This window comes from Macaca fascicularis, chromosome 20 (genome assembly GCF_037993035.2).
Source record: "Macaca fascicularis isolate 582-1 chromosome 20, T2T-MFA8v1.1".
Lineage (NCBI taxonomy): Eukaryota > Metazoa > Chordata > Mammalia > Primates > Cercopithecidae > Macaca > Macaca fascicularis.
The window spans coordinates 72,234,385-72,249,565 of NC_088394.1; the positions used below are offsets into that span (position 1 = coordinate 72,234,385).

The following is a 15,181-nucleotide window of genomic DNA, read 5'->3' on the forward strand; positions in this document are numbered from 1 at the left end:
TGCTAATGTAAATGTCTTTCAAAAATTTCACTTTCTGTTGTTTTTGTATAAATGCTTAATTCATTTTTATATATAGACTTTTATCTAACAGACTTGCTAAACTAACTATAGATTTTTCAAATTTCCTACATATGCAATCATACACCTATAAATAAAGGCAGTTTTATTTCTTCCTTTCCAATCCTACTACCTGTTAAATATTTTTCTTGCTTTATTACACTAACTAGAAGTTCATTACATGTTCAGTGAAAGGGTCTATACAGAACATACTTGTCACATTCTCAAACTCAAAGCAGCTCTCAGCATTTCCTATAATGTGTGATACTTGCTGTATGATTTTTATAGATACTGTTTGCAGAGTTAGAAATTGCCTACTGAGCTAAGAATTTTCATTATCTGTGGCTATTAAATTTTATTAAATGCTTTTTCTGTATTTGTTGAGAAAACCATATGTTATTTAATGGGATAAATTACATTGAATGACTTTTAAATATTTAGCAATTCTTCCGTTCCTGGAATTAACTCGATTGAGACATGATTTATTATTTTTTCTATAGTTTTATATTATAGAATCATTTTTAAACTATTTTTAAGGAGTTTTGGATATGCATTCATGAGTAAGATTGACTTTTATTTTCCTTCTTGCAAGTTATTTGTCAGATTTTAATATTAAGGTTATGCTGGCCTCACAAAACAAGCTGAGAAGCGTTCTCTGTTTTTCTGCTCTTTGAAGGTATTTCTTTAATATTGGTGTGATTTTCGTCCTTAAATGTTTAGAAGAATTCACTAGGAAAGACATTGAGGACTGCAGTTTTCTGTGTGAATATGTTTACAATTATGCATTTAATCTGACAGACGTAGGCAGTTCAGATTTTCCTGTTCTCATCTGTTTTGGTAAGTGGCGATTGGTTTGGAAAATCATAAGATGCTCTTTTGCATTACTGATATTGTTTACTCATGTCTCCTATTTTTTTCTTTCCTGGATCAGCCCTAACTAGGGTTTTGTTAACTTAAACGTTCTTTTCAAAAACCAACTTATGTTTTCTTCCGCCAATTTTGGTAATTATTAATATGTATTTTAATTGTGAGGAATAATACTTCTTGTAGAAAGAAGAATATACAGACATCAAAATGGAAAATAATTACAATAGTCTGAAATTCCAAGATTCAGGATAAAAACAATTCCCCCAAATTTTGTGTATATTCTTTCAGATTTATAACACAAATGTATTTATGAAGTGTGTTTTCTAAGCACACACAGATGAAATACAGAATTATACGGTAATGCTATTTGATACATATGACCACTGTTTCCTCATTTGTACATCTTCTTGCTACTTCCCTGCTTAAATTATTTTAAAACATATCTAATATTGCATAACTTTCTTCAAAGATTCTACAAAATATATTTATAATCAATAAGGAGTTTGTTTTTAAATAGAACTTAAATAAAATGAACATATCTGACACAATTTATAAGTTCTGTAATATAAAATAATCATGGACTATTGGACTTTTGCTTGTAGTGTAAAAATATCTTTTTAAAATTTATTATTTGAATTAGAATTCAAAGTCTAATAATACATTGAGTTAGTACATGTTTTATAGTATAATACTATTTATTACCTTTAAAATCAATTTTATTGAGAAAGTACTTAGTTGCCATAAAATACACCCAAATAAAGTGCAGAAATGGATGGGTTCTGATAAATGTAAACGCCTGTTTAATTAACCCCAGAAAGAGGAATCAGAATGTATCCATCAGCCAACAAAGTTCCTTCACGCTCCTTGCATTACTGATGCAAGGAGCAGTCAACCCTCATCACACCTTGACCCTGGAAATAATCAGCTTTCTGTCACTATAGAGTGTTTTTACTATTGTAGAATTTTATATAAATGAAATCACCCAGTGTTCACTTTTATTTCTGGCATTTTTTTCATTCTGCAAAATATTTTTTAAATTGTTTTGTGGTCTTGAGTACATCATCAGTTTATGTCTTTTATTACTGAGTAATTTCCCATTGTATAGATATACTGTTTTTTTGAACTCTGCCTTATTTTTGTCAGTTATTCATTTTTAAAAATTCTTCTTCATTTGTGGCTTTAATTTGCTGTATTTTTCCCCCTAATGTCTTAACTTCTATCCTTAACTCATTTATATTCTGCCTTTCTTCTTTTGATATCCATGGGCTCAATATTGGTGACTTGGTTTTCATTTGTGATATTGATAATTTGGGTCTTTTCTTTCCCTTTTTTACCCCATAGATAGCAAACTAGAGGTTTATCAATGCTAGCAAACTTTTGAAAGAGCCACCTTTTGGTTTGTTGATTTTCTCGAATATTTTCCTGTTTTAAATTTTATTAATTTTTGCTCTGATTTTTAAAATTTCTTTCCTTCTGCATTTTTTAGACTTCAATTCTAAATTCTCTAATAACCTAAGATGGAAACTTGGGTTATTTATTTAGATCTTTGTTTTCTAATATGTGCATTTAATGCTACAATTTTTCCTCAAACCCTGCTTTTGCTCTATGCTGCATATTTTGATGTTATATTTTCATTTTCATATAGATTTAAAAATTCTAGATGATTTCACATGAAACTTCTGTTTTTAACTTGAATTTTTTTCAGATGTTCAGGAACTTTCTAGTTATTTTTCTGTTATTGATTTATAGTTTAATTCCTTTATGGCCTGAGAGCATACATTGTATGATTTCTAGTTTTATAAATTTGCAAGAGTATGTCTTATGACTCAGAATGCATGGTGAATGTTCCATGTGAGCTTAAGAAGAGTGTGTCTGCTGTTGTTGGGTGAAATGTCCTCAAAATGTTAATTAAATCTAGTTGAATAATAGTGATGTTTGGGTCTTCTGTATTCTTAGTGTTTTCCTGCTTCCTTGATACATCAATTATTCCAACTATAATAATGGACTTCTCTGTTTTTAACTTGCCATTCTATCAGTATTTGCCTCATGCGACAACTCTGTTGGTAATTGCCTACATAGTTAGAATTATTTCGCCATCTTGGAAAATGGATCACTTTCGCTTTAGGAAATGTTTTTTGGTGGCGCGCACCTGTAGTCCCAGCTACTTGGGAGGCTGAGGTGGCATTGTTTGATCCCAGGATGTCATCTTCCTTGTTCTGCAGGCTTCTTTGTCTGAAATTAATGTAGCTCCTTCAGCTTTTATTTTTTTTTTATTAGTGTTAACCTGTGATATATCTTTCTTCATCCACTTACTTTTAATGTATGTTAGTCTATATTTAATGTGGATAGCTGGGCCTGCTCTTTCTATATACTCTGACAGTCTCTTTAATTGGTATATTTAGATTGCTCTCTTTTCAAGTGGTTATTGATATATTTGAATTAATACCTATCATACCTTTAACTGTTTCCTATTTGTTGCATTTGTTCTTATTATTTTGCCCCTGTTTTAAGTTCCTTATCTGATTTTAATTGAAAATTTTGTATGATTCTATTTTATCTCCTCTTTTACAATATCAATTATACTTTAAAAAATTGTCAGTGGCTGCCTTAAACTAAACCAAAGTCCATTTTCAAATATTAACAATACTATTCTACTTATTATATAGTGCAGTTCCCTTATAACAGAGTATTCCTAACTTCTCCCTTACATACCTGACAACATTAATTTGTAATTTAAGTGAATGTAATATTAATTTGCAATAAAAATAAATTCATTTAATTTATCGATGTGCTATAAGCATCCAATTCATGATTATTATTATTTTAAACGTTTATCTTTTAACTAAGGATTAAATTAAGAATAAGAAAAATAAATGATCTTACTTTATCTTCTTTTATTTCTTCTTTAATGTTCTTCCTTTCTCAATGTAGATCCAGATTTCTGAGCTATATAACTTTCCTTTTGTCTGAAGAACTTCTTCAAACATTTCTTATAGGGAAGGAATGCTTTCAATGCATTCCCTCAGTTTTTGTTTGTCTGAGAGTATTTCTCCTTCACTTTGGAAGGATAATTTCTCTAGATATAGAGTTCTAGTTTTATTTTTACTTCTTTCAGTGCTTTACATATTTCACTCTGCTGTTTGCTTGCTTGCATGTTTTCTGATGAAAAGTCCAATATAATTTTTATATTTCTTTATCAGTAATATAGCTACCTTTCAATGCCCTCTGCTTCTTCCAAAATTTTGTTTTTGTCTTTGGTTTACTGTAATTTGAATCTGATAAGACTCAGTACAGTTTTTATTTTGGTTTTTAACCTTCACTTTTATTCTCTGAGCTTCCTGGATCTATAGTTCAGTGTCTGTCATTAATATTGAAAAATTATTGGCCATTATTACTTCAAATATTTCTTTGATCTATTATCTTTTCCTTCTGGTATTCCACTTATGCATATGTTACAACTTTTGTAATTACCCACAATTCTTGGTACTATCTTCTGTTTTTTTTTTTTCTTTTTCTATTACAGCTTTTTTTTTCTTTTTATTTTTCTATTACAGCTTGAGAAATTTGTATCTTCTTTTCTTTTCTTTCTGATCTTTCGTTGGTTGTATTGAATCTGTTGAAGGGCCCATCAAAGGAAGGCATTCTTCATTTCTGTTCCAACATTTTTAATTTGTAACATTTCTCTTTGATTCTTTCCCAGAGTTTTCATCTCTCTGATTACATTACCCATCTGTTTTTGCGCGTTTTGTGCACTTTTTCCATTAGACCCCTTAGCATATTAATCATATTTGTTTTAAGCCCTTGTCTGATTTTCAACATCTGTGGCATATGTGAGTCTTGTTCTGGTAATTGTTTTGTCTTTGCAGAGTGTGGAGGTTTTTTCTTACTTTTTGGCATTCCTTGTAATTTTTTGTGCTATATCTGACAATAGAAAGTACGACACATAGGTTGTTAGTATGAAGATTTACATTACTCTGGCTAAGAAATGGGTTATAGTTTAGGTGTGCTATAGGTGCTATAGGTACCAGATGCTTCCAGTTCATCTTATGCACTTGTTTCTGTTTCTCCTTTTGGCTTAAATTCTCTTCAGGGGCAGCCTTTGTTTTTTAAGTCTTTCAACTGTTATCCAGTATTATTGCACTGGACTCCTGTTGAGTGGTGGTTTGATGTGTAAGAGGAGCAATGTTTTTTAATATTCCAACTCAATTTAAGTGTTTCAGTGGGTTGTTGTCTCAGAACTGTGACCTTCACAAGCATATCTCTGGTGGTATAGCTTTTTTCCCTCCTGCCAGCTACTTTCTTTCCTGTCTACTGGATTTCTGATCTATTTCTATGAAGCTCTGACTCCTGTTTCCTTTTTTTCCTTAAGTAAGACAGGAAAGGTACGGAGGCTGAAACGGGAGAAGTACTGTCCCCCAATTGGGAGAGGTTCTGGCAAAGTCTTTTCTTCAGGACAATAGCCCTTTGTTATGAAGAAAACTCTGAGCATACTTCACAGTGATTCCCTTTCCCATTTCCTGACAGAACCAGAAGGGAGTCTTTTTCTAATCTTTGTAGAATGCATGTATGGGTTCTTGGAGCTAAAGCCCACAGAAGTATGGAGCCCTCTAGGACTGTGGTCAGGAATTTCTTACTCTCATGCTAGTCCACACTCAGTTTCCAGAGATTCATCAAAATTATCATAGAAGTTTTCCTGTCAGTTTCTGGTCCCAGTGGCCTTGGTTCCAGGAGGACGGATCTCAGCTCTGACTCTGTGGATGGTCCCGTCCGTCTAGATTCCAGCATGGTGGTGTGTCATGCGTACTAGCTTGTGCTGCTATAACCAATACCATAGACTGGGTGACTTAAACAACAGACATTTATTATTCATAGTTCTTGAGGTTGAAAAGTCCGAGAACAAGGTGCTACCCAATTCACTTCTTTGTTTGGGTCCTATTTGTGGTTTGCAGATGTCTATCTCTCTGCTATATCTGCACCTGGTGAAGAAAAAGAAGTCTGAGGTCTCTTCCTATTCTTATAAGGTCACTAATTTCCTCATGAGGGCTCCACCTCATGACCTTATCAAAATTTGATTACCTCCCAAATACCTCATTTCCAAATACAGTCACACTGTGGGTTAGGGCTTCAACATACGAATTTTGAGAGGGTGCAATTTATTCTATAGCACCACGAAAGCCCAGTTCTCTGATGAGTCTAAGAAAAGTCGTTGATTTCTAGTTTGTTTTTTTTCTTGTGGTGCAGTGTAGAGCAATGTTTCACTCTGAGATGAGTACTGTGTTTGTGTGTATAAATATTCTAATATAGTCTAATGTTAGAATAATATATTCTAATAATATATAATAATATATATTAGAATATATATTAGAATAATAATGTATATTCTATAGGAGATAAATAAAAATTTCCTTTTAAGAACAGTTTTTGCTATTTTATTATTTTTTAATGTACGTAGGACACTACATAAGAAAAAAAATTAATAGACAATTTTAGGCCTAGAAGGTTATCTTTCTGCAGAGTGTAATTTCATTTACTTTTACAGGCAACCAGAAGCACTCAACCTCTCTGACAACCTAACTATAATTCCCCACAGATTGGGAAGATGGGAAGTTTACCTTTAGTCTCCGGGTGGGGCTGTCCATCTCTGGCTTTCCGTTTATCCTAAAAAGTAGAGCCTCTGAATTCTTAAAAAGGCCTGTGGAAGCCTGTAAAATATTCTCTTCTTTGAGGGCTCTAGAATGAAAATTTTGTCCCTAACCCCATCAAAGCTGCTCATAAAACAGACAATGACAAAAGAAAACAAACAAACAAACAAACAAACAAAAAACTACCCAGTTTCTGTTTCTCCTCTTCAGAAATCCTTTAGTTATCTGTAAAGAGAAAGCCTCACATGCAGGGCTCACCTCTTTGGGTTTTCTTCTTCTAGATCTTGGACATTGAATATTTTATTATATTTTTAGCTCTTCGACTCCTTTTTTTTTATATTCCAAAAGGAGGGTTCAGAATTTCGAGTCTAGCAGTACCATAATGTGAATTTTTATAGGTATTTTCCATCTCAATAAAAATTTAGTCTTCCACAAAATTGTACATATAATACCCTAATTTAAATGTAAGCTTTACGACTTGTCCACATATCTCTCATATAACAATTTATTTCTGTGTTTCGACAATAGTTACAGATTACAGCCAAGTTTGCATCTTTCATGTGCTTTTTTTCTTCTGGCTATTTGATCTGTCTTGAGAATTCAAACCCTTTTATGCAAAAGGTACTAAACAGTATGTTTTATAACTTGTGTCTCCATAGATTCTAATATAATGATTCACACAAAGGGCCTCATCAAGTTATTATTAATAATTTTGTGTTCCTTCAAATAAATATTTTAATAATAATCAATATTTTTGGAAGGTGGTAGAGACGAATTTTATTAAATAAAATTCCATTCGCTTTAATTTTGAAAATTGAGATTTATTATACGTGCAGCTCAAAACTTAACATTCTAATTGGATTAGTGGATTCTCACTGCTATTTCTTTATTAGAATAAATGAATTACATTCGTAATCAAGACTGAATCAACTTTGTAAGATACAGTCCTGATGTCTTGTTCAACATATGTTTAAAAGTTATTCTTATATGGGTTTATGCTGGCAAATTTTCCACTTTTCAGTAGTTCTTATTTCTCTTTGCTTTTAATATATGCTTTTCTAGATTAGATAACCTTTTGGGAGGCACATTTAGTAAAGATTTATACCTGACATCATAAAATTAAAAAGTGATTTCTATTTGACAGCATGTTGCTATGATTATTTAGCATCTGAATGTCAGCTGACTATGTCAAAATGAATTGTACTTGAAAACAGGTCATGTATAGGGCACATGTAGGTCATAAGAATTCTCACAATAAGGGAGGTTATTAATGACAAGGGGATTTTCATGTTTCCCTGTTTCTTTGTTGAACTTCTACTGGTGCTGCTGTTTATATGGATGGAGCTGGACTGATTTCTATATAATTACAGAGTCTGCTATGCAACTATGTGTAACGGGTCCCATGTTTCTGATTTATAACAGTGACGTTTTAGAGCTTCTTATAAATTGCCATATGGGCATCTCCCTTTATACTTCTTGGCTTTTATACATGAGTTTCTCAATTAATATTTGAAAAAGAAATTGGTGCTATTATGCCTCTTCATAAACTTTAGAATCACTTTGGAAATACTTAAAATCCTGTGAGAAACTTTAATTCATTAACTCCATAAATTTTCTTGGTTAAAATACATTCCTAAACCATCTATGAGCACCTCACTGAGTCTGGAAATCACCAAGTCTAAAAGAAAAGAAAGATACAATGAAGGCTTTTTGGTAGGACATATAAAGTTCATTTTACTTCTAGATATTTTATGTACTTAATAATATAATAACATATTTATATTCTATGTCTATTAGGAGGTTACTATTTATATGCAAGAGTCATTGATTATTGAATGTTTATCATTTATTTTTATTTGACTCCAATAATTTTGGGAAGATGTAAAGTTTAATAGAAAATCTTTTTGTCTATAAAAGTCAACTGGTAGAGCTGAGTCCCAGCTCAACAATAACCTAAGTTGCATTATTTTAAAATGTGTAAAAGATTTTAAATATAAATTATGAGGAAAAATGAAAAAAGCTTCAGATAAAATATTAAATTTCCTCTAGGGTAAGTTGTTTGCTTTCATGTTCTGTTGAAGTAATGCCTTTTGATGGCTTAGCTAAATTATGGGCTTTGGAGTCAGAAAAGCCTGGAATTAAATCCTTGTGCTGCCACTTTCTGGCTGTGTGACTTTAGGCACATAACGTCTATAATTTTCATTTTCCTCAGTTGTAAAGTGGGAAAAAAAATAACTACTTCACAGAGTTGATGCAAATATTAAAGCTACCTAATACGTTTCTGCTATGTCTGATGCTGAGCCCCTAACTTTCATGTTGAAAACATTTAAATTGATCACATAGAACAAAATCACTAATTGTTATGGTCCAAATATTTGTGTCTCCCCAAACTTCGTATATTGAAATCTTAACCCTCAACAAGATGGTATTAGGTGGAGCCTTTTGGGAGGTTATTAGGTCAAGAGGCCTGTTATGGAAATGCAAGTAGTTTTCTTATAAAAGAGACCCAAAGGAGCTCATTCACCCTTCCACGATGTGAGACTACAGCTAGAAAGTGGCATTCTGTGAAACATGAAGTGGGCCTTCACCAGACACTGCATCTGCTGGTGCCTTGATTTTGGACTTTCCAGCCTCCAGAACTGTGAAAAATAAATTTGTGTTGTTTATAAGATACTCAGTTTATGACTTTTGAAGTGAGACCTTCTAAAATTTCTTTTTTCTCTCTGAAAAGTTTTGAGATAATATAGGGAACATAAAAGTACAGGATTTAGACACAAATCAGAAGAGTACTTTATTAGTGAGACAAAGATCCAAAGCACAAAACTAGCTTGGCATGTGTTAGAAATGCAGATTTCAGGGCCCTCCCTACAAATTTAGTACATGGGAGCAAGATTTGTTTCTACAAAAACACCAGAATTACAAGTAATCCTGACATAAACTAAAGTTCAGAATCTTTAAAGGAAGACATAAATGTCCCTGTAATAAAATTATTATTTTTTTAAAAAGATAGACCTTTAAATCCATGCATTCCTTTATGAATTGTTATGGTAACAATTCTCCATAGCACATTGAGGAAAGGTTCCTGGGCAAAGGAATACATTTGAAACTCAGCAGCATTCACTGAACTTTTCAAGTAACGTAGCATCAATCCCATGCATCATTCACAAACATTCTGAAAATTTCCATTAAGTATTAAAATCCAAAGCACAATCTTGGTTATGTATAAAAAATTTCAACAAGTGGAGCAAAAATTGCAAATATTATTGATCAGTTAATAAATATAATAAATAGTAACTGCATATTTTTCCAAGTGACACTGGCATTAGAAAGTTATTTAAGGTATCCAGAGTGCTACTAAGTAATGCTTTTGCCTGCTGTATTGCTATACACTCTTCCTATGTCTGTCTCCATTATTTTATTATTATAAAATTAATACATGCCCATTAAAAAATCTAGATTTGACTGGAATGTGCTGTAAGTCCCGTATTCCCAACCTCACAATTTTCCTTACCCTCCATAAGAGATAATTGCTAAAAGTTTTGAATATGACAGTGATATTTTTATTAATATAAACTATGTATCATATATTCTTAATGTTTTCAAAATTTAAATAGTTCATAACGTGATCAAGTGAAAAGTGAAAGGCTGTCATTTGCAGATGTCTTACTGCATTTACCTGTCGGCTGTCACTGTCACAGTGCATCTTTTCTCCCAGTCCCTTAAGACGCCAAAATCATTGAACTTACATTAATTTTGAAACAAATGTGAGATCTTTTGGAGGGTAATTTAATTAATCATCCAGCTGTTCACTGTGCAAGAAATTATAATTAGGGATTGTGTTAGCCTGCCAGTGGCACTTAGGAAATAGAATCAAAAGTATAAGATCTAAGGTCCTCAACCTAAGCTACACATTACTCTAATTTGGAAAGCTTGTAAAGACATAAGCATGCAGGCTGGGTGTGGTGGCTTACGCCTGTAATCCTAACACCTTGGGAGGCCAAGGCGGGCAGATCATTTGAGGTCAGGAGTTTGAGACCAGCCTGGCCAACATGGTGAATCCCCTTCTCTAGTAAAAATGCAAAAAAAAAGTGCTAGCCATGGTGTCTGGGGCCCGTAATTCCAGCTACTTGGGAGGCTGAGGCAGGAGAATTGTTTGAGCCCAGGAGGTGGAGGTTGCAGTGAGCTACGATCGCGCCACTGTACTCCAGCCTGGGTGACAGAGCGAGACTCCGTCTTAAAAAAAAAAAAAAAAAAAGACATAAGCTTACACATACACACACACAAAGAGAAAGAGAGAACAAAAGCAATGCTTAGGCTCTGAGCGTTGAGAGTTTTAATGTGCAGTCTAAGTTTGGGAAACATTGCCCTATATCAGCCATCCTGAAGGAAATTGAAATAATCATATTTTTGGGCAAATCATCAGGATTTCCATAGAAATTGAGACTATTGTGTTCTAGAGGTTGGGTGAGAATAAGGTTTGGTTAGTGCAATATAGAAAACAGCTAACCTTTCTTACTAAACCTCAGTAAAAAATTTTGACCAGTGGAACAGAATGGAACCTTCTCAGGGGTCTGATTATCAGAGTCCAGATATCCATGGAATTAAACAGTGTTCTCCTATTTATGTTCTGGGAAACACTAGTCTAGAAATTTGCTCTGCAAAACAACAGCAACAATAGCAAAAACAGAGGGGAGCAGTTCTCTGGCCTTATATGTTTGAGATGCGCTAGGTAAGTGTCCCTGCCATGGGCTGATACATTGCAATTTGCACATTAGCATGTGACATGCTCTGAGAGGCCCTGTAATTGAGACGTCTGTGGAACTTTTGTTTTTAAGCTCAGTCTTTCTCAACCATACACATTCAACAAATATTTTGATGAGAATGACTTTGAGCTGAGGAATGTTCTAGGTATTACAGATGGAACACAATAAACCTCTCTGCTTTAGTAGAGTTTGTTTTCTAGGAGGATAAGATAAACAGGCAGATAATGATCAAGTAAGAGAAACCCCTCTTAAAATAATGAGAAATATAGAGAAAGTAGCAAGATATTTATGGGGGATGTCAAGTACACAGGTACTTTAGAGACTGTGATCAAAAAGGAACTGTCTTGGGGGTAATATTTTAGTCAAAGCTTAAAATGACAAGAGAGACTGGGCATGCAAAGATCTTGGGAAAGAGCTTTCAGAGCAGAATGGACTCTGCTGGTGCAAATCCCTGAGAGGACTAAACTTGGCTTGTTCGAGGAGGTCCAGTGTGGTTAGAGCATAATGGAGGTGGTTGCTGGAGACTGTGTTTGGATGAGGAGTTTGGATTTTGTTCTATGTGGTAAAGAAAGTTGGGGATGGCATAGTTTAATTTACCTCTACAAGTGTTACTATGTGTTCAGAGGGGAAGATATTGGGGATGATGGCAAAGAACAAAATAATAATAAAGACAAGGAAGAGGTTGTCAGGGTAGTTCTGGTGAGGTGATGCTTTGTTGAACTGAGTGGTCATATTGAGATAAAGAGATGCCCCGATTTTGGATATAATTTGGAGATGCCATCACAGCTGTGCCTGTGTTTTGTGAGCTTGAACATTTAGTATATGGGATACTGGTGGAGTAGGGGCCGGACGTAGGGGATTGACTGACAAGGAGAATCGAATTAATTTAACTATAAAACACCCAATCTTTTAAAAATGTATTAGAAAATGTTTTGGTAAATGATAGTAAAGGGATATTTGTGAAGTAGAAAGAAAAACAGGCAAATGATCAGATAGCCTGGGTATTGGTGTTTCTATTGTGTTTATCTTTGCCTTGGGCAGTCTACATGAGGTTGATCTTATTTGTTGACCCAGTCATGGGCAAGGGACTTACCATGAACCTGCAAATATAGTTGCATGTTCCCTTATTATGAAAGAAAGAGATGGAGGAGAGGAGGAGAAGGAGGACCATGGTAAGGAAGCTGGGAAATAAAGATGAAATATAAATTATTGAGAACAACTTCTGCTTTGTGATGACTTCTCCACCTGTAGTCTTAACAGTGTGTTGTATGGAAGAAAACAAAAGATGCTTAGATGTTGGGTTCTGCAGTATGTGAGTTTTACAGGTGAGCTACCTATTATGTACATGCATCCTGATTTTATGGAAGAAACATGGTTCCTGATCCTACCATATAATGGTTGCAGTGCTTGCAAACACCAGAGGTTTTTTCTTTTCTTTCTCTCCTTTCTGACCTTTAATTTCCTTGTCTGCGATTTGACTGTGCTAACTTAGCATCATTCCCAAGATTTCTCTAGCTTTCAAATTCTAAAGTCCATAAGTTTAATTACAGGTCTTCCCACATTATTATTGTTTCCAGTGTCCCTTAACAATTTGAATGTGTGTATCTGGCATTGTGCTACTGAGGTTTAAAAACCTGTTATCTGAGTGTAGCTCCAACTTGAAAGTTGGGTGGTACTTTTCTTTTATGTTAATAAGTAAGATGAGAAGGTGAAAGAACCAAAACACATCATAGCTTAATTCATTCATCAATGATGTAAGCAACTTCTTTGTTGACTGAGATGATAGTTTTTCAACCCCTTGGAGAACATTTTCTCAATTTTTTTGTTGCTATTCACAATGTTAATTGCTATAGACATTGAACACTTTTACGTTCAATCTACAAGTTACACAAGCAGTTTTTATTGCAGGTATCATGGTTGAAAACTGATATAATGGGGTGGTAGAATTTAAACTCTCTTAAAAAGAAAAGTTGAAGCAACAGTAATTTGTGTGGATGGAGAGACATCGTGACATAACCGTTAACATGGTTTTCTTATAGAAGGTAGCACCATTCATAGTACAATGCAGATGACACAGTGTTCATAGACATTATAGGTGACAAACTGAAATGCATATTCTCCAGATACATTGATTTCCTTTTTTCCCTTTTCTCCTAGGGTTTTTCAGGAAATGCAAATGCAGACAGTGTTGTGTACTATAGACTCCAGCCTTCTATCAAATCCCGATTTCTGCGCTTCCTCCCTTTAGAATGGAACCCCAAGGGCAGAATTGGAATGCGAATCGAAGTGTTCGGATGTGCATACAGTAAGTGTTTGTTTATCCAATACACTGACATAGATATCAAAAGAGATGTTTTAAAAGCCAAACTGCAAACTGAAATGGACTTTTTAGCTATGTAAAGAGATATAAAACATAGGAATAACTTTTGTGGAAAGCTTTTTTGTGTGTGCCTGTACATGCCAATATTGACTTTCATATTCAACTTTAACATTTTAATTCAGAGATGGAAGCACTTGATAGATAGATGGATAGATACATATTTATTGATATATGTGAATGCATTTATTCAAATAGAATATTATTGACTAGATTGTAACTTTCAAGTATTAGAAGTTTCCTTCATGAGTTATATTTGATGATATTTCATTTAGGTATCCTGAGTCTAATAAAAGAGACAGTGTTCCATTGAGTTTAACCAACCATCTGTTATGAAACCAAAAACTATTTTTCTCTTTAGCCTACAAACAATATCATGCAATTCACTTTTAAATATGCTGTGCTCTCAGTATAAATTAATAGAAAAAGAAAAGACTTCTCCCAGAATATAATATGTGTTTAAAATACTTTCACATAAAAAAGATAGAAACCGCAGATTTCACTTAGGCTCCTCTTAATGAAGCATTTTATTATGTATATTTTTTTGTGGGGAAGGGATGTAGGAGTTATTGATAGTACACCTCAAGCCACATTATCCTGTTAGATACACTTTTATTATAGAACAATGGCTTAGTTGATATGATTTACAATTATCAGACTAACAGTGTGAGGTTTGAAGAGATTCAGTAATTTGCTCAGAGCCTCACCTATGAAATAATCTGGAAGAGAACCCAGGACTGCTCAACTTCACGGCATCACTTTTTTCTCTGCTAAACATTTATTTTTAGCCACTAAAGCTTTTTTCATACCTATGCTGTCACTTTGTGATGTAAGCCAAGTTCAGCTCTGATTCACTTTATTTACATAAAAGGAAAGCAGGTGATGAAGAGATCAAGTGACTTGTTGAAGTTGTTTAAACTCTGTCCGACAGACAGATCACATTGCGTGGTTTGTGTGGGTATTCTGTATTTCATGATGTTCTCAGTGTCCATCTCTACCATCAGACATATTTGACAGACCTGATTCCTCCAGGGCCTACAGAATAATACTAAAAGTATTAATATAATATTAATAGCAATAACACTAATAATAATATTAATAGCATTCCTTTCTATAACTCTAGAAATAGCACCGTTTCCTTCATGCTTATTATATGCACTATTCTAAGCAGTTTATGATTCCTCAAAGTAGCCCAGATAAATATTACTGGGTAACCGCTCCATCTACCTACTTTGAAAATGAGAAAGCTAAAGCTCAGAGAGGTTGACTTGCTCAAGCCCCGCAGACAGGAAGTGGCAGAGCTGGGTTTGCAGCCAAGTTTGCCAAACTCCAGAAAGCAAGCTTGTGTTGACATTTCCTCTAGTTGTTGAATAACAGAGGTGAGTCAGTGGCCAACTAACTTCTCACTATCTGTCTACCTTAATTGCAGGCTTTCATGGCCTCAACAACCCAGCTTAGCTATGCCATGTTAGTTC

General features: G+C 34.0%; 1 protein-coding gene across 2 annotated transcripts in view; it reads left to right on the forward strand.

Annotated features, from left to right (window-relative positions):
• The window catches only part of CNTNAP4 (contactin associated protein family member 4), a 278,925-nt gene that overhangs the window by 137,996 nt on the left and 125,748 nt on the right, over positions 1-15,181 (forward strand). For both annotated transcript variants that reach the window (XR_012428822.1, XM_005592595.5), the window contains exon 4: positions 13,487-13,634. Coding sequence is in view for 1 of the 2 variants with exons in the window: in XM_005592595.5 (XP_005592652.3) it covers positions 13,487-13,634 (148 nt within the window). In the remaining variant the exon portion in view is untranslated. The remainder of the gene's footprint in view (positions 1-13,486; positions 13,635-15,181) is intronic.